General features: G+C 58.8%; 2 protein-coding genes across 13 annotated transcripts in view; one reads left to right on the top strand and one right to left on the bottom strand.

Moving 5' to 3' along the window:
* ARVCF (ARVCF delta catenin family member) overlaps positions 1 to 9,475 on the top strand; it is a 51,590-nt gene extending 42,115 nt beyond the window's left edge. For 4 of the 10 annotated variants that reach the window (XM_081801640.1, XM_081801647.1, XM_081801641.1 and 1 more), the window contains 14 exons: positions 250 to 433; positions 1,236 to 1,353; positions 1,754 to 1,925; positions 2,658 to 2,675; positions 3,694 to 3,765; positions 5,117 to 5,244; positions 5,549 to 5,699; positions 5,966 to 6,164; positions 6,244 to 6,355; positions 6,468 to 6,558; positions 6,889 to 6,942; positions 7,367 to 7,452; positions 8,049 to 8,165; positions 8,618 to 9,475. In XM_081801640.1, coding sequence (XP_081657766.1) covers positions 250 to 433; positions 1,236 to 1,353; positions 1,754 to 1,925; positions 2,658 to 2,675; positions 3,694 to 3,765; positions 5,117 to 5,244; positions 5,549 to 5,699; positions 5,966 to 6,164; positions 6,244 to 6,355; positions 6,468 to 6,558; positions 6,889 to 6,942; positions 7,367 to 7,452; positions 8,049 to 8,153 — 1,490 coding nt within the window. In that variant the 3' untranslated portion in view covers positions 8,154 to 8,165; positions 8,618 to 9,475. Of the gene's footprint in view, positions 1 to 249; positions 434 to 1,235; positions 1,354 to 1,753; positions 1,926 to 2,657; positions 2,676 to 3,693; positions 3,766 to 5,116; positions 5,245 to 5,548; positions 5,700 to 5,965; positions 6,165 to 6,243; positions 6,356 to 6,467; positions 6,559 to 6,888; positions 6,943 to 7,340; positions 7,453 to 8,048; positions 8,166 to 8,617 lie in introns of those variants that run through there. The other 6 variants (XM_081801642.1, XM_031019654.2, XM_081801643.1 and 3 more) reach the window with 5 other exon arrangements.
* Positions 9,476 to 10,325: 850 nt separating this feature from the next.
* COMT (catechol-O-methyltransferase) overlaps positions 10,326 to 20,875 on the bottom strand; it is a 20,154-nt gene continuing 9,604 nt past the window's right edge. For 2 of the 3 annotated variants that reach the window (XM_081801663.1, XM_081801664.1), the window contains exons 2-5: positions 16,047 to 16,332; positions 15,005 to 15,216; positions 14,539 to 14,670; positions 10,326 to 11,143 (exon numbers count right to left, since the gene is read on the bottom strand). In XM_081801663.1, the coding sequence (XP_081657789.1) occupies positions 10,943 to 11,143; positions 14,539 to 14,670; positions 15,005 to 15,216; positions 16,047 to 16,332 (831 nt within the window). In that variant the 3' untranslated portion in view covers positions 10,326 to 10,942. The remainder of the gene's footprint in view (positions 11,144 to 14,538; positions 14,671 to 15,004; positions 15,217 to 16,046; positions 16,333 to 20,875) is intronic. The other variant, XM_081801665.1, reaches the window with a different exon arrangement.

Here is a 20,875-nt window from a genome sequence, read left to right as displayed (position 1 = left end):
CACCTGCTTGTCCAGCCACAGGCCCCCGGCCAGCCCTTTCCTGTGTCACAGCCCCTCCCAGCTGGTAGCTACTGTTGGGTGCCTGTGCACATCTTGCCTGGGCCAAGGTGGGCACCCAGGACCTCTCACGGCTTTTGTCACTTCCTGCCTTCTGGTCTGATCGGGGCATGTCCTGAGCGAGGTCACATGGGGAGGTCGGAAGGTTGCTGCCTGTGTGGTGAGCACCAGCTGGTTGATGACGCCCTGCAGGCACACTGTGGAACCTGTCATCCTACGAGCCCCTGAAGATGGTCATCATTGACCACGGCCTGCAGACGCTGACCCACGAGGTCATTGTGCCCCACTCGGGCTGGGAGCGCGAGCCCAACGAGGATTCCAAGCCAAGAGATGCCGAGTGGACAACGGTCTTCAAGAACACATCGGGCTGCTTGAGGTGTGGGTGGGGGCTGGGCTCGGGCACTCTCTGTGCAGCCACCCAGGACTGTTCCCGGCCGAGGAGGCAGGAGCCAGGCACCAGAGCCTGTACACACACCTGGGAATGTCCTCATGTCTGGTATAACATGGAAGACAATTAGCCACCCAAGTCTTAGGAGCTTGGGACACAGCCATGTCACAGTTCCTGCCCAAGTCCTGAGAATGGGGCCTGATGGGGCTGTACTCGGCCCCAAGGGCAGCCTCTGGACAAAGTCTGCCACCCTCTCACGTAGGACCCCATGTCTCCAGCCCTGCTCAGCTTCAACCCACTCTTCCATCACTGTAACAGCCAGAGTAGGGGGAGCCGGGACCCTCATCTTCCGTCTGCCTCAGAGGCCTCGTTCCATGTCCTCGTGACCTCTGCCCCAATCCTCCCACCCTGGGAATCACTAGAGTCCCCACACATGGTCCAGGGTCCCCATGGTCCTGTCTATCCATCAGGACATAGCCCCGTGGCCCTATGCGGTCCTCACCTCAGGGTAAGGTGGAACCCAGAACTGTCACTGTGCGTGGATTCAGGACTCTGGACCCACTTCTCTCCCCTCCCAATTCCGCTGGGCATCAGAGAAGGCCCCCTGCCACACCCAGATGCCAGGCCAGGGCTCCCTCCTAGGGTCTCAGGGGTCGAGACACTGTCGGTAGCCCTAACGGTGGTGTCAGAGCCGGTTTTACAGATGAAGACAAAACCCCAAGGCTGGGGTGGGGGGGCTGGGAAGTTCCCATGAGAGCCAGGGTTCACAGGGCTCGCTCTTGGCCCCCAGGAACGTGAGTTCGGATGGTGCAGAGGCCCGGCGGCGGCTCCGGGAATGCGAAGGGCTGGTAGACGCCCTGCTGCACGCCCTGCAGTCAGCTGTGGGCAGGAAGGACACGGACAACAAGGTGGGGGTCCCCAGCAGGTCCCAGTGGGGTGCATGTCACAACCTCCTGCAAAGGGTCGGGGACATGGAGCAGGAACTGGGCCCAGGGGGCCCTGGACCATTTGGGCAGCACAGGAGAAGTAGGCATATGCATTCTGGGGCAGTGCCCTGCCCACCGGCCACCCCATAGTGGCCACAGTGAAGTCCCAGACAAGGTCCTACACGCTGTGTGTTCTCCACCTTTTTCCTTCCTCAGCCTCTCCCTGGGAGTTCTCACCCCCGTGGGCTCCCTAGCTTAGGCCTCCCCATCTTTGCACCCCCAGTTCCTTCTGTGCGCACTGGCTGCGGCCAGGCGTCCCGGGGAGGGGTGGCAGTCTCCGTGCCCACCGGGTGCTGCTCCACCATCTCTCCTCTCCCCACAGTCAGTGGAGAACTGTGTGTGTATCATGCGGAACCTGTCCTACCACGTGCACAAGGAGGTGCCTGGGGCCGACAGGTACCAGGAGGCTGAGCCGGGGCCCCCGGGCGGTGCTGCGGGCTCCCAGCGCCGGAGGAGGGATGACGCTGGCTGTTTCGGTGGCAAGAAGGCCAAAGGTGTGTGGGAGGGACTGGGGTACAACACTCTAGGACTCCCCCTGCCACCCCAGGCTGAAGGGTCTCCATACCCACGGCCGTCACGGAAGCTGGAGAGACCACCTGGTCAGCTCCTGATGGGCAGGTGGCGAAGCAGGGAGCCAAGGAGGGTGTACCCAGCCTGCTGGGTCATCCGGCTGACGGGGCAGCCTTCCTTCATCTGCGCTCTGGGGCCCCTGGGGGAGGGCAGGAGTGAACCTACGTGGTGTCCCTGGTGCCGCCTGGACTGTCTCTCAGCTCCGGGAAGGGTTCTTTGGGCCCGTGTTTGGAAAGCTCTGAAGACGATGCTGCCTCCTGGCGTTCACAGAGCACCTGGAGACTTTGAGATGCCCCGGAGGCAGCACCCCACCCTGCCTTGGTGCCATCCCACCTGGCATTTGCTGGGTGCAGGTTCCAGGATCTACATTCTCTGGCACCTGCTGGGTGACGTCTGTGCACTGCCTTCACCTTCTCCCCCCTCCCCCCCGCCCCGCTCCCCATGTGCACCTGTTCTGACCCCAGGCCTCCCCTCTCTTGTTCCAATTCTGGACACTCAGCCCTCCACAGTGATCAGGGTGGGGTTCCACGACCCATCTATTCAACCCAGGGTACACAGTGGGAAGTCGAGGCCTCCTGGGAGGGCGTGCGGGGAAGGGGGGGGTGCTGCCCACTGAGGCTCGTCTCCTCTCTCCTGTGCTTCCTCCGGCCGCCCAGAGGAGTGGTTCCATCAAGGTGAGTCCCTCTTTGTCCTGCTGTCCAGGCCCGGTGGGGGCAGTGGGCACCGGGGAGGTGCCGCCCACCCTTATTGTCGAGGCAGTACTCTCCATGACGACCACAGGGTGATCTAGCCTCAGGGCCCTGCCCCATCCCCAGTCCCTTTCCCGGGCAGCCATCTCCATGACAACTGTGTGGACATGACAACGGCAGGAATGTCAGCCCTGGACTCATTGGGAGGCCAACGGGCTGTTCTCTGTAACCTCAGACTCCGCTACCCAGGCAGGGCCGGGCCTGGAGCTGGAGCAGGGAGAGTCAAGGGGGGGCAGGGTCTGGGTGTATTTGTCCCCTCAGGCACCAGGGGGCAAAGTCTGCCCCTGGGAATGCAGCAATGTGTGGCTTAAAGGGACCACACAAAGGCCCCGTGAGGCTGGGCAGAACAGGGAGCCCAGATCATCAGAGCTCTGCTGCCTTTCAGAGAAGAAGCTCCCTCGTCTGAGATGAGGGTGACTGGCAGCTAGTGAGCTCACTCACAGAGCGGTGCGGGCCGAGGCTGACAAGTGCTAGGTGGGGCTGCTCTAGGGGCTCAGCCTGTGGGTGGTGGTCTCTCCTAGCCAGCAGAGCCTGGGACCAGGTCCTGACCCCAGACAGGCATTTCCCCGTGGCTGGGACTCTTGGCCCCAGCCCTGCTTTACTGTGCAACCGGGCAGGTCTTGTCCTTGGCAGCCCCCAGCTTCTCTGTACCTCCCTGTCATCATCCAGCCTGGGCTCCTGGCTCCTAGTAGCTGCAGGGAGGCTGTTGGGTGGTTAGCAGTGCTGCTCCCGGCACCTGACAGATCAGTCCTGGTTGCTGGGGGCAAGGCTGGGACATCCCCAGGCCCCAGTGCAACCACTGCCCTTCCCAGGGCCTCCTGGTACCCAGTCCTGGACTTGGGGGTGCTCTCGGGCCTTGGGCAGGAAAGTGCCATGTCCACCCTCCTGGCGCATACCTGCCCCGTGCAGGGCCGGCTTCACCTCTGTCTATTCTCTGTTCCAGGGAAGAAGGATGGTGAGATGGACCAGAACTTTGACACACTGGACCTGCCCAAACGAACTGAGGCTGCCAAAGGTGAGTGGGCGGAGGCAGAGTTCATCCCAGGCCCACGCAGGTGGCCAAGCTTTGTGCTACCAAGCAGGCGTGGAGGGCCTTGGGAGCCAATGGAGAAACAGCGCACAGGTGTGGGGCTCCCCAGAAGGCTGTCCAGTCCCTGGGTACCTGCTGTGGGTTCAGAATCAGGGCCAGTTGCATGGGTCACTCCAGGCAGGGCAGGAGACAGAGGCACAGAGAGGCCAGGCATTTGCAAGGTCACACAGCATGCAGAAGACTGGAGGGGATAGAGTGAGGCCTTCAGTGAAGGACAGAGACCAGCTAGGCAGGACCTCCAGTATCCTCTGAGGAGCTCACATTCACTCCCGGGGGTCTGGGAGCTGAGGTGTGCAGTCAGGTCTAGTCTGGAGGCTGATAGTGCAGGGGGCAGAGTGGTTTGTCCTTCTCGTCCCCTGTGTCTGTTGGAGTCCTACTGTGTGCTGGCGCTGTTCTGTACAGGGAATTGAGCCTGAGTAAGGGAGCTCTGCCCTGGTGAGCCCCAGGCCACGGCCCACCCTGCAAGCCCAGATGCCTCCAAGCAGGGTGGAAGACCCCAGCCATGGGAGGCCTAGGGGAAAACATCACACACAGAGAGACCGATGCCTGCGGATGCCTTTAGGGGGAATACCCTGAGTGGGGGACATGCTTGGAGCATCTGCGGAACAGGAAGCCCAGCAGAGCTGAAGTGAAGGGATGATGAGGCATGAGGAATGGGGAGGGGGTGATAAAACATGGGGTGGGAGGACAGGGGAGAGGGAGTAATGTCTGGGTACAGGCCTCAATTGATGGGGGACCAGGAATGGTTGAGCAGGGTGCAGACTGAGAAGGCAGACCCTGTGGCTAGGGGCGTGCACTGGTAACAGCCTAAGTTACATGAGAGAGAACAGGGCCCTGTTCCGGCTAGGGCTCCTCCCCCTAGTTGCACAGCCTGTCTACCCAGGAGGGCTGGCCCTGTTGTTAGGGAGTTTGAGTCCTGTTGCTAGGGCAGCAGCCCTGGTTGCCACCTCCCCCCCTACCCCAGGCCTTCTGGATGCTCTGGCTGCCAGGCAGGTCCAATACCATTTCTTTGGCAGCAGGGTCAAGGGAACAGCGACCTCACTTAGACCCACTGCTTCCTCACTGAGCCTCTGTTCTTCCATGAAACGGGAATGCTTTCTCCCTCGGGTGGCTCATAACGGGTGGATATGTGTTGATGTTAAATTTTCCCTGACTGCACCACACCCATCTCTGGCCCCAGCTGACTCTTGCCCTGGGGGCATTGATGGGAGGAGGGGGGAGAGGGGGTAATGGAGGGGGCCTGGGTGACTGTGGGCGGTGGGTGCTCTGTGCCCAGGCTTTGAGCTGCTGTATCAGCCCGAGGTGGTACGTCTCTACCTCTCCCTCCTCACGGAGAGCCGGAACTTTAACACCCTGGAGGCTGCCGCTGGCGCCCTGCAGAACCTCAGCGCCGGCAACTGGATGGTGAGAGGCCGAATCTGGCAGGGAGGGGACAGACAGAATCCTGGGTACCCTGTTGGTGCTGGCCTCTGCCTTTGCCCAGGCTGGGAGGGTGGGGACCACACGGGACACAGTGCTTCCCCAGGGTCCGGGAGGTTCGCGGCACAAAGGATGCCAGCTGGAGGTGGCGTTGAGTTGCTTGGGTAGGGCTTTGTCTTGCCAGGGAGGAGGGTCCAGCCAGAGGGAACAGGCAGCTCAGGTAGCAGAGTGTCGAGGCGTGTGGGCGGGACCCAGTGTGCTGAGCACACTCCCCGCTCCATTGCCACAGTGGGCCACCTACATCCGTGCCACGGTGCGCAAGGAGCGTGGCCTTCCGGTGCTCGTGGAGCTGCTGCAGTCCGAGACTGACAAGGTGGTGCGTGCTGTCGCCATCGCCCTGCGCAACCTCTCCCTGGACCGGCGCAACAAGGACCTCATTGGTGAGGATGCGGGTGGGGCAGAGCCGGGATGCAGAACCCGGTGGGCTGCTCTGGGGTCCCACCAGCAGGGGCTGGGGGCCGGCAGGGTGGGGAGGAGTTCAGGGGCCCAGCCCTGCCCCTATCATTCCATCCCAGAGCAGTCTCAAGGCCTAGCCCCTAGACACGGTGGGTGACTTTGCAGCTTGCGGGGGCTCTCCTGGTGGATCCCGCTCCCTCCCACTGGGCTGGGCAGAGGCGTGCCCTGACAACTAAGCCCTGCCCTTCAGGGAGCTATGCCATGGCCGAGCTGGTGCGGAACGTGCGCAATGCGCAGGCTCCGGCGCGACCGGGTGCCCGCCTGGAGGAGGACACCGTGGTGGCCGTGCTCAACACCATCCACGAGATCGTGTCCGACAGCCTGGACAATGCGCGCTCACTACTCCAGGCCCAAGGCGTTCCAGCGCTGGTGGCCCTCGTCGCTGCCAGGTGGGTGAGAGTGCAGCCCAGGGCGGGCGGGGCCTGGGGGGCGGGGCTAGTGCTGATCCCGCCCTGTGCCTGGCCGCAGCCAATCGGTACGCGAAGCGAAGGCCGCCTCCCACGTGCTGCAGACTGTGTGGAGCTACAAGGAGCTGCGTGGCGCCCTGCAGAAGGATGGCTGGACCAAGGCACGCTTCCAGGTGCGGCCTGCCTGGCCTTTCTTTTCCTCTTTCACTTCTCCAGGCTAGGTCCCCCACGGGAATGCCCCTGACCCCACACCCTGTTTTGTGCCCCCCCCACCTCCACCCCTAGTCAGCCGCTGCTACCGCTAAGGGACCCAAAGGAGCACCGAGTCCCGGAGGCTTTGACGACAGCACGCTGCCACTGGTGGACAAGAGCCTTGGTGAATACGGGGTCGGGGCGTGGAAACCTATCTCTGAGGTATAAGAGATGCTCCTCCACCTAGGTGCATTGATGGTGACAAGGCAGGTGAGGGGTAGGGGGGCCCCTTTCCTGGCTTGCAGCCTCCTACAACCTCTACACCCATGGTGTCCACATTGATGTTAAGTGGGGGTGGGGGGGTGTCAATGGCAGAGGACCGGCAGAATGGTGCAAAGATGTTAGCAACAAAGCGTACCCGGGTCAACAGAGGCCAGCCCTGCTGTGGGTTTGTCTGTCCTGGTATCCCCACTGGTTCTTGCAACCAGCCAGCCACCTGGCTTATACCTTGCAGATGGCGAGAAACCAGGCAGCCGGGACGTGATCCCCATGGAGGCACTTGGCCCAGGTGAGTGCAGATACAGGGCTGCTTGTTTCCTGTGGGGGGGGGGGCGGTGGGGATGGTGCTGAAATGGGCCAGGTGGTTTTGCCTTGTGTGTTTGGTGCTGGGAAAGCCTTCCAAGGAGGTGCTGGTTGGAAAAGAGAATTTGGTTTAGGGGTGCTGCTGAGGGGGGTGGGCAACCAGGGAGGGGTCAGTGCCCAGCCACAGTCTCTGGTCTGCCAGCCCAAGGGGGCTGGAGGGTTCTGAGCCACCATGGTGGGAGGGGCCACGAGAAGACCTGGCCTAGGCCTCCAGCACAGTGCTGGGGCAGGGCAGGTGGGGGTATCTCCCAATGCACCCTGTCCCAGGGGCCCCCTGTGTCTGGGCTGAGAGGGAGATCTGCTCCTGTGATGCCTGCCCCTCAGAGTTCCCCTCATGTCCCCACCCCAAGACGGATACTCCACTGTGGACCGGAGGGAGCGGAGGGCTCGAGGCAATGACCCTGCAGGGGAGGCCTCTGAGAAGGAACCGTTGAAAGTAAGTGGCTGTGGGCAGGTGCCTAGGGAGGTGCCTAGGGCATGCCTGAGAGGGGCCCTGGCAAGGTGCTGAGTTTAGGCTGGCCGGTCCACCTGGGGTGGGGCTCGCCTGCAGGGCAGCTGGGCTGGGAGATGGAGCCTGGGGCCTGGCCCCCCTGCCTTGGGAAGTTTATCGTCGGAGTCGGTCTGTGGGTACAGGTGGTTTGAAGCTCACACCCACTGGGAGAGAGGGGGCATGGGACAGAGGGCACTGCCCAGAACAATGCACAAGGGCCAGGGGAGTCTGAGCACAAGTGTCTTCACCCTTCTCTGCCTGCGTGTGTGTGTGTTTGGGGGCAGGGATGGGCCCACTATTTTCCTGCCTCCAGGGTGGTACCTGCCAACCTGCTCTGTGACCATCCCTGGCTTTGGGCACAGGCCTGTGTGTGTCCACGCGTCCGTGTGCATCTTTGTGAGCCACACTAGCTCAGCTTCCCCATCGTGTGCACCCCGGCTCTGGCCTCACCCACTGAGTAGCCCAGCCCCCACCCATCAGCGCTGACTAACCTGCTCTGTTCTGCCTCTAACGCCCTCCTGCACACTGCCTGTCCGCTGCAGCCCGACCCCGGCAGGAAGGTTCCTCCTGGGCCCAGCAGGCCCGCGGTCAGGCTGGTGGACGCCGTGGGGGACGCTAAGCCTCAGCCCGTTGACTCCTGGGTCTAGCTTGCATGCCTGGTACGTTCTCTCGTCTGGTTTTTCATTCAGCTGTTTCCTGTCCTCTGGGAAGGGGCTTCTTGTTAATCTCTGCTGGCTGCATGTTCTGTCCCTTGGTGCTCCCTGGTGGGACTCTGGCTTCCAGCTCAGCAGGCTCAAATGTCCATCTTAGGGATAGGCTGAGGTCTGAGATGGACATGCCCCTATGGGCCTGCAGTCCCGGCTCAGGCACTGTCATCGGGGCCCAGAGCAAATGGGGCCAGAGTAGGGACGGGCCCCCCACATTTAAATGCCCCAAGCACAGTGCCCCCCGAACGACCAGCAAGTCGGATTGGCCCTGATGCTGAGATTCTTGGGGTCAGCCTCTGCCACCTCCAGTAGCTGCCTTGGTCCACACTTTCGTTGGCCTAGTCTGTGGAGGGGTCCGCCATACCCCGGGCCGCCCTGCTTAACCTTCCCCTCTCCCTCCGTAGGTCTCCGGCCCAGCCATTTGTTCTTAGGGACCTGATCGTGGGAAGAAGGGAACTCCAGGGCCGGCCCTCCCAGACCCTGCTGTGGAGCTTGGAGCCCCCTGGCGGCCGGGGTTGGCAGCGCTTCTCGCCGGGGAGCCAGGGCCGGACATTCTGGACACACTTCTCTTCCCGCCCCTCGCTCCCTCCCTCCTAACTCCCTAGGCTGAGTTAGCTGTTTACTGACATGGTGCTGTGTGCGAGTGAGAGAGAGAGAGAGAGAGAGAGAGAGAAAGCCAGTGGAGCTGCCAGAGTGGGGCCCAGGGAAGCGGCAGGAAGGGCACCTGGCTTTGCTTTGGGGCTGGTGGTATAGAAGAGTGTGCTCTTGTGTGTGCGGGGCCCCAGAGGAGCCTACAGCAGGGAAGGGAGGAGGGGGGCTCAGAGAAGGAGTTTGACTCTGGAAGGTAGAGGAGATCCGCTGGGCGCTGAGTCCCACCCTGCATGGCCCGTGGCAGGGGGTGGGGGCACGGACTGGCCCATGCGTGCAGAGAGGCTTTGGAGGCAGCAAGATGGGGGTCAGGCTGTGCTTGCCCCCACCCTGCCCTCGGCTACATGGAACCCCAGTGCAGCAGGAGCCTTCCCTGAGCGACTCTGGCCTGGCCGTGGCTACCAGACCCTGTCTGCTGGAGTCCGGAGTCACCCCTCTGGGACTGACCTTCGGCAGCAGCGGGGGACGCTGCCTAGTGCCTGCTGTTTGTGACTTAAAAACCGAAGAAAAACACTGACAAAAAGCATTAAAAACAAAACCAAAATAAGACTGTATTGGTAAACACCTAAATTTTTGTAAGAAAACTTAAAAATTAAAAAAAGCAACAAAGGAAACTTCCTATTTTCTGCGGCTCAGATCCTTTGCCACCAGCTGCTCGCTCTTCCCTGCTTGCCAGGTGGGGCATGGGTGGAAGTGGCCCCCGGGTGTCCATGTGCTCTGTCCAGAGGGGGCTCAGCTCCCAGGCTGCAGAGGTGTTTCTGCACACGTCCTCCCAGGCTCACTGCGATCCCCTTTCTGCACACACACACAGGAGAGGGCTTGCTTTGGGGTGGTTAGCTAGGCCCTGATTCCCACGGTGGTGTCGTGGCCAGAGGTCAGTCTGCACACAGGTGGGCTCAGTCAGGATTGGGGGGGGCAGGGGCGGGATCCCTGGAGAGCCTCTGAGGTAGCTAGGGGGCCTTGGGGCCAGGAGCCAGGGTTGGGACTGGGGATTTAGGCAGCTGTGGATTTAGGTAGATGCAAAGCAATTCTACTTCCCTTGCTAGCTGGGCAGCTGTAGAAGCACCAGAGCTGACCTGAGCCCAGTCTTCCGTAAACAAGGCCGAGTAGGACTGGGGAAGTTCGCTTCTACTCAGTGCCACACAGGGACCCCAAGGGGCCAGGTGCCAGAGAGCTCACACCCTGCACTGTGGCGGGGGCCCCATGTCCACCGTTCCCTAGTGCCTGCTTGGTCAGAGATGGACAGGAAGGCTGACCAGCTGCCCTGTTCCAGTTTCCCAGGACAGCCTCCAGATGGGGGCTCACCTCAGCCTGCCCACATCCCCATGGGGATGCAACAGGTAACCTCAGCCTGGCCACATGAGCCCCCTGGGCCAACATTAGCATCCAGTGAAGAGGAGCACTAGCTGAGGGCAGTGGGGAAAGAAGGAGCGGGGAAGCAGTTAAAAAGAAGCACTAAGTTGATCTATTTAAATATTTAAAATTTTAATTTCTCTTTTAGCATCTTTTAAACATGATACTGGTATACAGGATTAGTAGTAGTGAGCTGATTTTAGTAAAGAAGGTACATTTCATTCTTAAAAAGGTGAAAGAACTCAGGAATCACAAGTGGGTGTGAGTTGTTGGGCACGGTGCCATCACTGAGGCATTGCTGCCACCTGGTGACAGCAAACCTCGAGGACAGACTGCGAGTGCACAGCTCAACAGTTTCCACGGGTTCCCACTTCCAGCGTCTACTGCATATGTCGATGCCTGAAGACCCATCTGCGTAAGAAACCCTATTGATTGAAATGCTGGTGGGAGCAAAAGACACTGTCCCAGGCACCACCCGTCCTGATTTGGTATTTACAAACATACTTTACAGATTTATTGCAATGATTGTGTATGGTGAGCGGGCCACACTTGGGGAAGACCAGGGGTGACAGCCTGGAGTCGCCATGGAGAGGGGCCAGGGCCGGCAGGCTTTGGGCTCATACGCCTCAAGCGTGCTACACTGGACCCCAGAACTGCAAAAGCGGGTTGGCAGGGGTGCATCCCTTGTGCCTTCAGGCTTGGCAAGGGATCGGGAGCAGGGTGGGTGGTCAAGGCTGTGTTGGGCTGCCCGGGCCCATGTAGACAACCTTCTCCAGGCCATCCACTGCCTTTGAGTATTCCAGGTACGAGGTGAAGTGTGTGCATTCAAAGCGGCTGTTCCCGCGCACATATGCCAGGAAATCTGGTGTTCCCGGGAAGATGACGTTGTCGGCCAGCAACACTGTCTCCTTCCGTAGCAGGCCACACTCCTGCGGGGGACAGATGGTGGGAAAGGGTGAGGGTGACAGGTGCCCGGCAAGCCCGTCCCAAACTGGGAGGATAAATGCTCTTGGAGATGGTGGCTCCATACACTGGCCTCTGCCTGGCCTGGAGTCAGCCCCGCTCCAGCTCCTGGGGTCACAAGGGTCTCCCCACTGCCTCCCATTTCCTCCCTGGCAGCTGAACACAAGTCCTGCCTCCAGAATGTGGCTCTGTGACGGAAACTCTTTTGCTCCCCGTTAGGTCCTGCGTCCCCAGCCCCTAGGACAGCGTGTGGCAGGCACACAGGAGTTGTTCAGTGATGCTAGCCGGATGAGGAAGTGGAAGAGACAACGGAGCCAGGATTCCGGCCATAGGGCCGACTCAAGGCCAGCGGGTCCTTCGGTCACCCGGTGCCGGGCTCTTGCAGGTGAGATGCCTGGTGCCCAGTGCACGGGCTGCTGTGCGCTGTCACTTGAGGTCCTCACCAGCCTGACCAGGGTGACCCTGCAGGGATGGGGGCCCCTCGGGGCTTTGCTCTGGACATCCCTAGACTCTGGCATGTGAGACGCCCCTTCTCTGCCAGCGCCTGGGCCTGGGCTCTGCAGAAGGAAGGAGCAGATAGACACGGCCAGGGTGGTGCGCTGGGGGCAAGGCAGCCTAGATTATAGGAAGCAATGGAAAGAGAGCTGGAGAGGAATTGCTTGCCTGTGCCGGAGGGGCAGACCAGGGCAACTGGTCAGCCCAGTTGCCTTGTCCTAGGTTTAACTTTGGAAGCAGAGAGCTGCTTTTTCACATGATCATAAAAGTTAAAAAAAATAAGCAATCCGAAACCTCAAAAGCAATTTAATCAAAGTGACCCCAGGCAGGTCTCAAATTGCCAACAGGACCACATGCAATGGAGCATCTCTAAGTGACTTAAAAACAAGGGCTTTAACTCTGCATCCCACTCCGCCCCCCCTCTCCCCCCGCCCCAGGGATGTGCCCTAGCACAGAGTCTTACAAGTGTCTCACTTCTCCTGGTGGCCATGGTCCCTTCCAGCCTGTGGGCTGTGGGGGAAGCCAAGGGTCCTCCGTAGCCAGACTGGAAAACTCAGCTGTGAGGTCAGTGAGGCGAGAGACAACCCATGAGCCAGAATTTGAACAGTTAAGTACCACTGTGAATCATGGCGCATTTCCTCATATAGAAAGAAAGCTCCCTAGCAGTCTTGGCTAGAAAGCCCTAGAATGGAGAGCTGTCCCGGAGGAGGCGCCCCGGGCCCAAGCCCCGGAAAGGCAGCTCAGGTCTCCAGCCGGAAGCGGACAAGGTGAGCAGGAGCAGACTTCAGGAGGCACTGCTGGCCCCAGATGGGACAGTCAGTGGCCTGAAAGTCATCAGACACAGGAAACCAATGAGTTAACCAGGAAAGAAAGAACAAAAGAAAGAAGCTTTGGGCACGTTTGGAGGGTGCTGGGGCCTACCCACCCTTGAGGAAGCTGGACGGAAGGGAGAAAAAGGCAGCACCTATCCTGCCTTTCCCCAGCCACCACACGCCTCCCAACACGGGACACAGACCCCTCAGAGAATTCTGGCCAGAAGCCGACCACATCTGAGCAAACCCGCTGTGTGAACCCCTGCGGGGAGGAAAACAGCCTTCCTGGAGGTGGTTTTAAACTGTGCACAGTCCCTTTTCCGTTGGGTGGGCGCCGGGCTTAGTGACTCGCCTCTAACAAAGGGAAGGAGGCAGAGGCGGCGGCGTGTCCGCCTGCAGAGGCACCACGGCTCCTGTGTTGCCCCTCCCATCTCTGCCTCCCACCCCTGGCTACAGGGAAAGCCAGCCGCCGCCATGTTGTGAGGACACCCAAGCAGCCCTGTGGAGAGCCCGTGAGACATGGCACTGAGGCCTCCTCAGAGCAGCCATCCGATTTCAAATTGCCACCCACCCCTGCCAGCCTCTAAGCCCCGACTGAGAGAGGCACGGTGGGGCCACTGCAGAGCCAGGCTGACCCGGCAAAAGCCGAGGGCCCGCAGAGCCCAGCTGCGGGGCTAAAGAATGCGTGTGTAAAAAGCACAGCCATTCCCAATTCGTGACTTCTTTTCTTTTGAGATAATTACCAGCTTTGAACAAGCAGCACTGAGAAAACTATTAGTTTCCTAGTTACGAAACAGCAATATTTGCTACTTTTCTATAAATGCAGGCCCTGCAATTATCACACACACCAGAGCTGCTGAAATCCCTCCCTCCCTGTGCAGGCCCGGCTGGGTTGGCTGTCTGGCCTCTGCCCTCAACACCTGATTTCCAGGTTCACGCCCCCGGCCTGGGGATGGGCCTCCCCTGGCCGGCCGTGCTCCCCACAGCTGCCTCACTCCTGGCCCAAGGGTCTCCTTGCCATCCCCCACTGAACACCTGTCTCAGCAGGTGACCAGTCCAACTTCTAGCTCCTGGCTCCCCTGTCCCCCTCCACCTCAGAGCTCAGCACCACCCTCTCTACAGCCATCCCTCCCCACACTCCACGCACCCAACAGAGATCTTTTCTGGGGACAGATCTAACCTTGTTGTCACCCGCTTAAAACCCCCCATGTCCCCACCGGTGTGTGGCGTTCAGGGCCCTCCACGCGTGGCTCTGGGCCACTGCCCCAGGATATCCCCACAATATCCTGTGCCCTCATAGACCCCCGGCCGGGGCAGGTTCCTTCCTGCATGGCCAAGCACCTGGCCCTCCACGTCTGCACTAGAACCACTGGTGCAAGGTCCTGCCCAGCCTCCAGCCATGGCTCCGGTGGCCATGCAGCCCACGCTCACAGTCCCTCTGCACCGGGCAGAGTGGCCAGCCAGTGGGGGAACTGAGGTGGGTGAGCATGGGATGGACAACATGGAATCACTCCATGCTGACCACCAGGAGGGGGAGGCCGTGGTGGGGCGAAACATCCGAGCCCCCAGTGGAGGGCCAAGTAGCCACGAAGTGTGATCTTGACCGCCCAGGTGGGGGAAGGTAGTGATCATCGATATAAAGCTGTGTGTGTCAGCTCATTAAGGGCCCGCCCGGTGCCCCACCTGGGGATGAGGCAGTCTCACTTGTGGCTGGCCAAGCAGCCACACTGAGGGCTGGGACAGGATGGGATGTGAGGACAGGGACAGAGGGGTGGAGGGGGCTGCGCAATAAGATGCCTCAGGGGAAAACAGGCAGGAGATGCCCTGTTGGTGCTCACCCCTCCCTGCCATCCCAGCGCAGGCCACCTAGCAGGCCCAGCCAACTCCTTCTGCCCAGAACACCCTTCCTCCCATCTCCATGCCGCCCTTGAGGCCTCCTCTGGCCCTCCACACTCCCCACCCAAATCACCGATGCCGCCAGGGCCAGCCAGGGCAGCCCCTGCACCAGCAGTCAGCAACGAGGCCCATGTGGGCCAGGCGGTTGCACAACTCACCTCCAGGAGGAGCGTGTCTGGCAGGTACCGGTCCTTCCAGTGGTCGAGGAAGACCATGTCTAGCGTGTCCACGTCATATTTCTTCTTCAGCTGTGGGATGAAGTCCTGGGATGCCCCGACCACAACGGTGACCTGGAACGGCACTCTGTTGGTGCCCATTCTCACAGACCGCCCTGCCTGGACACCGGCTCGAGTGTTACCACCAGTGTTCTTTGGGGTTCTGGGGAGATAAGTCCCCACTCTACCCCCTCCCTCCAAGGGCGGTCTTGGGAGTTTCCTGCTCTGTGCAACAGGGTGGCAAGACCTCCCTCACAGAGCTGCTGGGGGTTCCGGGAAACCTGGCCTGGGAGGCACCACGAGGCCAGGTACAGCAGGCTGAATGCGGCCTTGAACTGCACTGGGGCGACCCAGGCCCTTCCCCTCTGCCTCGCACAGCCCCTGGCGCCTCCGTGCCTGCACTCTTCACCCTGGGGCAGCAACACACCCTGTCCTGCAGGCCCGCGAAGTCCAGCATCTGCTGGGTGATGGCGGCGTAGTCCGGGTTGATCTCAATGGTGAGCAGGCGGGCCCCGGGCTCCAGCAGGCGGGCCATGCGCACGGCCGAGTAGCCGCAGTAGGCGCCCAGCTCCAGCACCACCCGCGGGCACTGCTCCCGCAGCACCGCATCCAAGATCTGGCCTGCGGGGCGGAGGAGGGCGTGAGCGCAGCAGAGGGAGGTGACCCACTCCTGGTCCTGGGCCCACTCCTTCCAGACTGAGCATCGACCCCTCCCGATGCCTGTTCCCCCCGCCCCCCATCGCACTAAACACACCCTCCGAGCTTCCAGAGTCCCTCAGGCCTCTGGGTCTCAGCACACGCTAGTCCCTCTCTTTCGCATGGTTCCTGACTGAGCCCAACTCGTCCTAACCCAGAGCTGCCCCCTGCAGAAGCCCTCACCCCACCGTGCCCACAGGCTGCACTCAGGGCCTCCCTGCCCGCCCCCCCCCCCGGGCCTGGACACTGTCAGAGGCTCCAAGGGGGCTGGACAATGGCTAGCTCATCTGTCCCCAGGGCCCAGCTCCCAGGGGTATAGCACAGCATAGGCCCATACCCCAGGCTGGAGTCCAAAGGTCAGGAGGCGGCCCTGGGGCCTGGGCGGAACAGAGTCCCAGGAGCTCTGTGCACCCTCATGCCCAGCAGGGACAGCTGGCGTCACCCAGCTCCATGAGAAGGCATGCCAGTGCCAGGCCTACCGACTAATGTCGGTTGAGTCGCTGTGTGGCAAGGAAGGGTCCCGGGCAGTTTATCGAAAGTCCGTCCCTCCCTACGAGGACAGTGATGCGGATGCCGGGGCTCTGCACAGCCTTTACCCCTGGCCGGGGAGCGGCTGCGTGGGCAGCTCAGGGCTCCAGGCAAGCCCCCACCCCAACACCCAGAAGCAGTGACAACAGGCCTCTCCTTTACAGGCTGTGCTGCCCCCGCCGAGGTCCCCTTTCCCATGCCCACTACCTGCTGGCCGGGCTGCCCACCTTTCTTGTCACCCACGTTCATAGCCCACTCCTTCTCCAAGCAGTAGGTATCGATGGCCTTCAGCACGCTTTGTGGGTCCCCGGCCACTGCGTGCTGCAGCACATGGTGCAGGATGCGCTGCTCCTTGGTGTTGCCCATGAACAGGTTGTAGAGGGGCTGCACGACCAGCTCGTGCCAGTAGATAAAGGGTATGGCCAGGCCCCAGCGTCGCAGGCACAGCACCAGCGCCAGGAGCACCAGGCCCAGTGAGAAGGCTGCCAACAGCAGTGGTGGGGCCTCCGGCATCTGAGACAGGGCAGGGATACGATGGGGTAAGGAGGAGGGGAGAGAAGGGGGAGGGCAACGGGCTTCGGTGCTTCGCGGCTGGCCAGGAAGCCCCGTAGCCAGCTTGGGGGCTCAGAGCCCCTCGGCATTAGCGCAGACCTGCCCCTCCTGGCTTACCCACCCTCTCCTCCGTTTGAGGGTGCTGCTCTTGCCCCCCATTGCTGATGCGAGCCTTCGAGAGGCTAGCCATGTGTCCCAATTGCCCGGCTCATCTCAGTGCCAGGGGAATGCAGACCTCCTGCCCCCAAACAGCTTCCTGCCCCTGGGGCTGCTCCCTCAGGTGCACAGAGCAGGTGCTGTGTCTGGCCCTCCTGCCTGGGGACCCTCCCCGACAGCCCCGACGGAGGTGGGCACAGGGGAGGCCTCGTCCGTGTACAGCTCTCTTGGGTCCTCACACCAGGAATAGTCTGGGACACTCGTGTGGCCCTTTAAGTGAGTTTCCAGGTAAGAACACAGGCGGTGCCCAGGCCAGGCACACAGGACAGAGACCTGCTCACCACTCCCCTCGGGGACAGCCACCAGTGCTGCATCCGCCCTGGGTGAAAGCCAGCCTTGCCGCCTGCACCATAGGTGAGGGAGACCCCCCAGCTGTAGCAGACAACTACCGGGACGGCACCACTTCCCCCTGGCAACCTCCCTTCAGGTAGCTCGGGACCCAGTCAGACGGGGCCCCTGGAGACACAGGCAAGGTTGAACCCCTCAGCCCTGGGCACCTGGCCAGCACAGAGCAGTCTGCGGTATTCTGGGCAGATGCTTAGAGTTCAGGCAAGACACCTTAAAAAATGGGAAAGGGCAAAAATAAAGAGGAACATGGGAAGCTTCCGCCGGGGCCGATGGGTCGCTCTGAGGTGCCTCACAAGGAAGGGCCATGGAACCCCAGCAACCACACAGGCCCTTGCTCTCCCAGAGGCTCCGATTTGGAAAGGCACATCCGGGAGAGCAGGCAGGCTGAGGGCCTTGGTGGCAAGAGTGCTTGAGGACCTTTGAGCGCTCTACACCCCACCACGCTGGACCATGAGGAGACAGTGGTGGTTTGGGGAACAGGGCAGAGGAAGGGAAAACTGAGGCTCTGCCCCAAGGGAGTGTGGACACCCAGATTCTGGTGTTTTAGGCCATGTGGCCTATTTACACTGAACACTTTATCAGTGGGTCGGAGTGTGTACACACAATGGGCCCCAATCCTCTGCCCACCCTTGCTCTCCTGTTCCCAGGCCCACCCTGACCTTCGGAACCGCTCTCCCAGCCAGCTCCTGCCTTCCGTGCTCAAGAATGGGTCTGTGCACTCCTTCTCTGAGCTCAGCAGCAAAGCAGAGAAATTTTGTGCAGGATTCTTTTGCCTTTAGATCTCACCGACAGAAACAATAAGCTGAAAATGACCAGGGTCCAGGTATCTGGGCCACTTCCTCAAGGCCAGCCTTGCCCACTATGGCAGCGCTTCACCCTTCCGTCCTCAGAGAGCTGAAGGCCCCAAAGAGGTAGTGAGATTTCAGCCTGGGACACCAGGGACACAGATGACCGCAGAAGGCTTGAAGTCCTGAGCAGGTGTGGCAGGTCTCAGCACCAGAGTGTGGTGCCCCTGCCTGGGGTGCGCCCTAGGCCCCACCATGCCAGAAAGAGTACATCAGGTGTCCTGTCTGCCGAAGCTCTGGGGCCCACACTGGGCAAGGGCCCCTGAGGGGCAGCATGCACCATGACCCAGGAGGCCGGTGAGGGGGTCACACGGGGGGAGGGTACAGTGGATAAGGGCGGACTATCTCTCTTCTGGGGGACAGCTGACAGGAAGTAGTGAGGGGAGGCCCCTGCAGCCTGAAGGAGCTGGAACTTTCTTTTTTTTTTTTTTTAAGATTTTATTTATTCATAAGAGACAGAGAGAGAGAGAGGCAGAGGGAGAAGCAGGCTCCCCGCTGAGCAGGGAGCCCGGTGCGGGACTCGATCCCAGGACCCTGGGATCATGACCTGAACCGAAGGCAGACGCTCAACCATCTGAGCCACCCAGGCACCCAGGAGCTGGAACTTTCTACTGCTTAGCATTTCCTAACCACACACCTGTGTTGCTTTGTCATTACTATTATTACTCGTAGTAGTGTTTGGGTGATGATAAAATGGGCCACTCTGTTTTATTCTCTGCATTTAAAAAAATATCCAGTAAATGTTGGAAATAAATATCAAAAATAAGAAGTAATATTCTACTTAGGTAACCAATTACTTGCTGGACTCTGGGGTCATAAGCTATAAATTTCAATCTCTGTAATACCTGGCTTGTGTTAAAAATCTGGCTTGTAAATCTCTAATCTCTAGATCTGTCTGCACAGCACTGTGTACCTCAGGGCCGATAGGAGGGCAGAGGGAGGGGCCACACCCGGGAGGTGGCTCTGCTTTGGCTCTGAGTCCTGGTTACCTAACAGACATGCAAACAGAAAGGGCAATGCTTTATAAACCATTCTGGGGGGAGGGGGGCATCATCAGGAAGATAAAGGAAACTCAACCCCTGGCCAAGAGGCCAGAGCACAGAAGCCAAGTGGCAACTCTCAGATTCTCTCTGTTTTGTATGTGTTCAAAACAAGCCATAAGGGAAACTTTTTAAGTGGCTCGCAGAGCACAGTTTCAAACATGGTTTCTTGGCCACATCAAGGGATGGAGGCAAAGCTTCAGTGCAGGATCCCGGGTCTCCTATCTTTCGTGGCTGTTGACCTCTGGGCAGTGGTGGTCGTGCAGGGAGAAGCTGCTCACGGACTTCAGGGTTTGGCTGAAGAGGCTAGGCCTTTATAAGGCTTCCACAGATGATACATTTAGTATCATGAGAGCATGAAAGAAATAAAGGGAGACACAAATTCGTGGAAAGACATCCCATGTTCATGGACTGGAAGATTCGATATTGCTAAGATGTCAGTGTGAAAGTCCTCTACAGATACAATGCAACCCTATCAAAATTCCAATGGCATTTTTTTGTAGGAATAGAAAAATCCTCCAAAAGGTTATTTGGAATCCGAATAGCCAAACAATCTGGAGAAAGAACAGAGTTGGAGGGCTCACACTTCGTGATTTCAAAACTTACTACAAAGCTACAGTAAATAAGACAGTGTGGTACTAGCACAAGGTAAACATACAAGCCAACAGAACAAAACTGAGAGGCCAGAAATAAACCCTCACGTCTATGATCAAATGATTTTTTTTTTTTTTTGATCAAATGATTTTTTAACAAGAGTGCCAGGACTACTCTATGGGAAAGACCAGTCCCTCTAATAAATGGCTTTGGGACAAACAGATTTCCACATGCAAAAGAATAAAGTTGGACTCTTACACACCACATCCAAATTTAACTCAAAATGGATCAAAGCCTTGACTTCCAGAGGTAACACTATAAAACTCTTAGTAGAAAACATAGGAGTAAATCTTCATGACCTTGAATTTGGCAATGGATTCTTAGATATGACACCAAAAGCACAGACAACAAAAGAAAAATAAATTGAATTTCATTAAAATTAAAAGCATCAAAGGACATTATCAAAAGAACCAAGGGACATCAGGACAACCCACAGAATGGGAGAAAATATTTGCAAATCATACATCTGATGAGGGTCTAATATCTTGAAAATATAGGGGCGCCTGGGTGGCTCAGTCACTTAAGCATCTGACTCTTGGTTTTGGCTCAGGTCATGACCTCGGGGTCGTGGGATTGAGCCCCATGTGGGGCTCTGTGCTCAGCGGGGAGTCTGCTTGGAATTCTCTCTCTCCCTCTGCCCCTCCCCCTGCTCATGCCTCGCTCTCTCTCAAAAAAGAAGGGGGGGTCTTGAATATATAAAGAATTCCTACTTTGCAACAACAAAAAGACAAACAACCCAATTAGAAAATGGGCAAAGGACATTTCTCCAAAGATCTACAAATGACCAATAAGCATATGGAAAGGTGCCCAACCTCATTAGTCATTATGGAAATGCAAATTGAAACCACCCAAGATAGCACGTTACACCCATTAGGGCGGCTATTTTCCAAAAAAAGTTGGTAAATGTTAAATAACAAATGTTGATGAGGATGTGGGAAAACCGGAATCCTTGTGCGCTGCTGACAGCAACGCGAAATGGTGCAGCTGCCGTGGGAAACAGTCTGGTGGTTTCTCAAAAAGTTAAATATAGAACTATCATATGATCAGCAATGCCACTCCCGGCCCGGGTGCATACTCAAAAGAACTGGAAGCAGGGACTTGAACCAATGTTCACAGCGGCATTATTCACAACAACCAAACGGTACAAACAGCCAGTCTATCAAGAGATGAATGGATGTGGTGTGTCCCTACAATGAATCGTACTTCGTCACTAACATGAATGAAACAATGATTCATGCTACCACATGGATGAACCATGGAAGACATTATGGTACATAAACAAAGGCACAAAAGGATAGATACTATAGGATTCCACTCACATGATATATGTAGAGTAGGCAAATCCATAGAGAAAGAAAGTAGAATAGAAGCTGCTGGGGGCTGGTGGGGGGGGGGCATGGG

The sequence above is a fragment of the Leptonychotes weddellii genome, chromosome 13 (genome assembly GCF_054177405.1).
Source record: "Leptonychotes weddellii isolate Sample4059 chromosome 13, ASM5417740v2, whole genome shotgun sequence".
Classification (NCBI taxonomy): Eukaryota; Metazoa; Chordata; class Mammalia; order Carnivora; family Phocidae; genus Leptonychotes; species Leptonychotes weddellii.
Note: the sequence above shows the minus strand (reverse complement) of the source record. Positions and strands in the feature narration are given on the sequence as shown.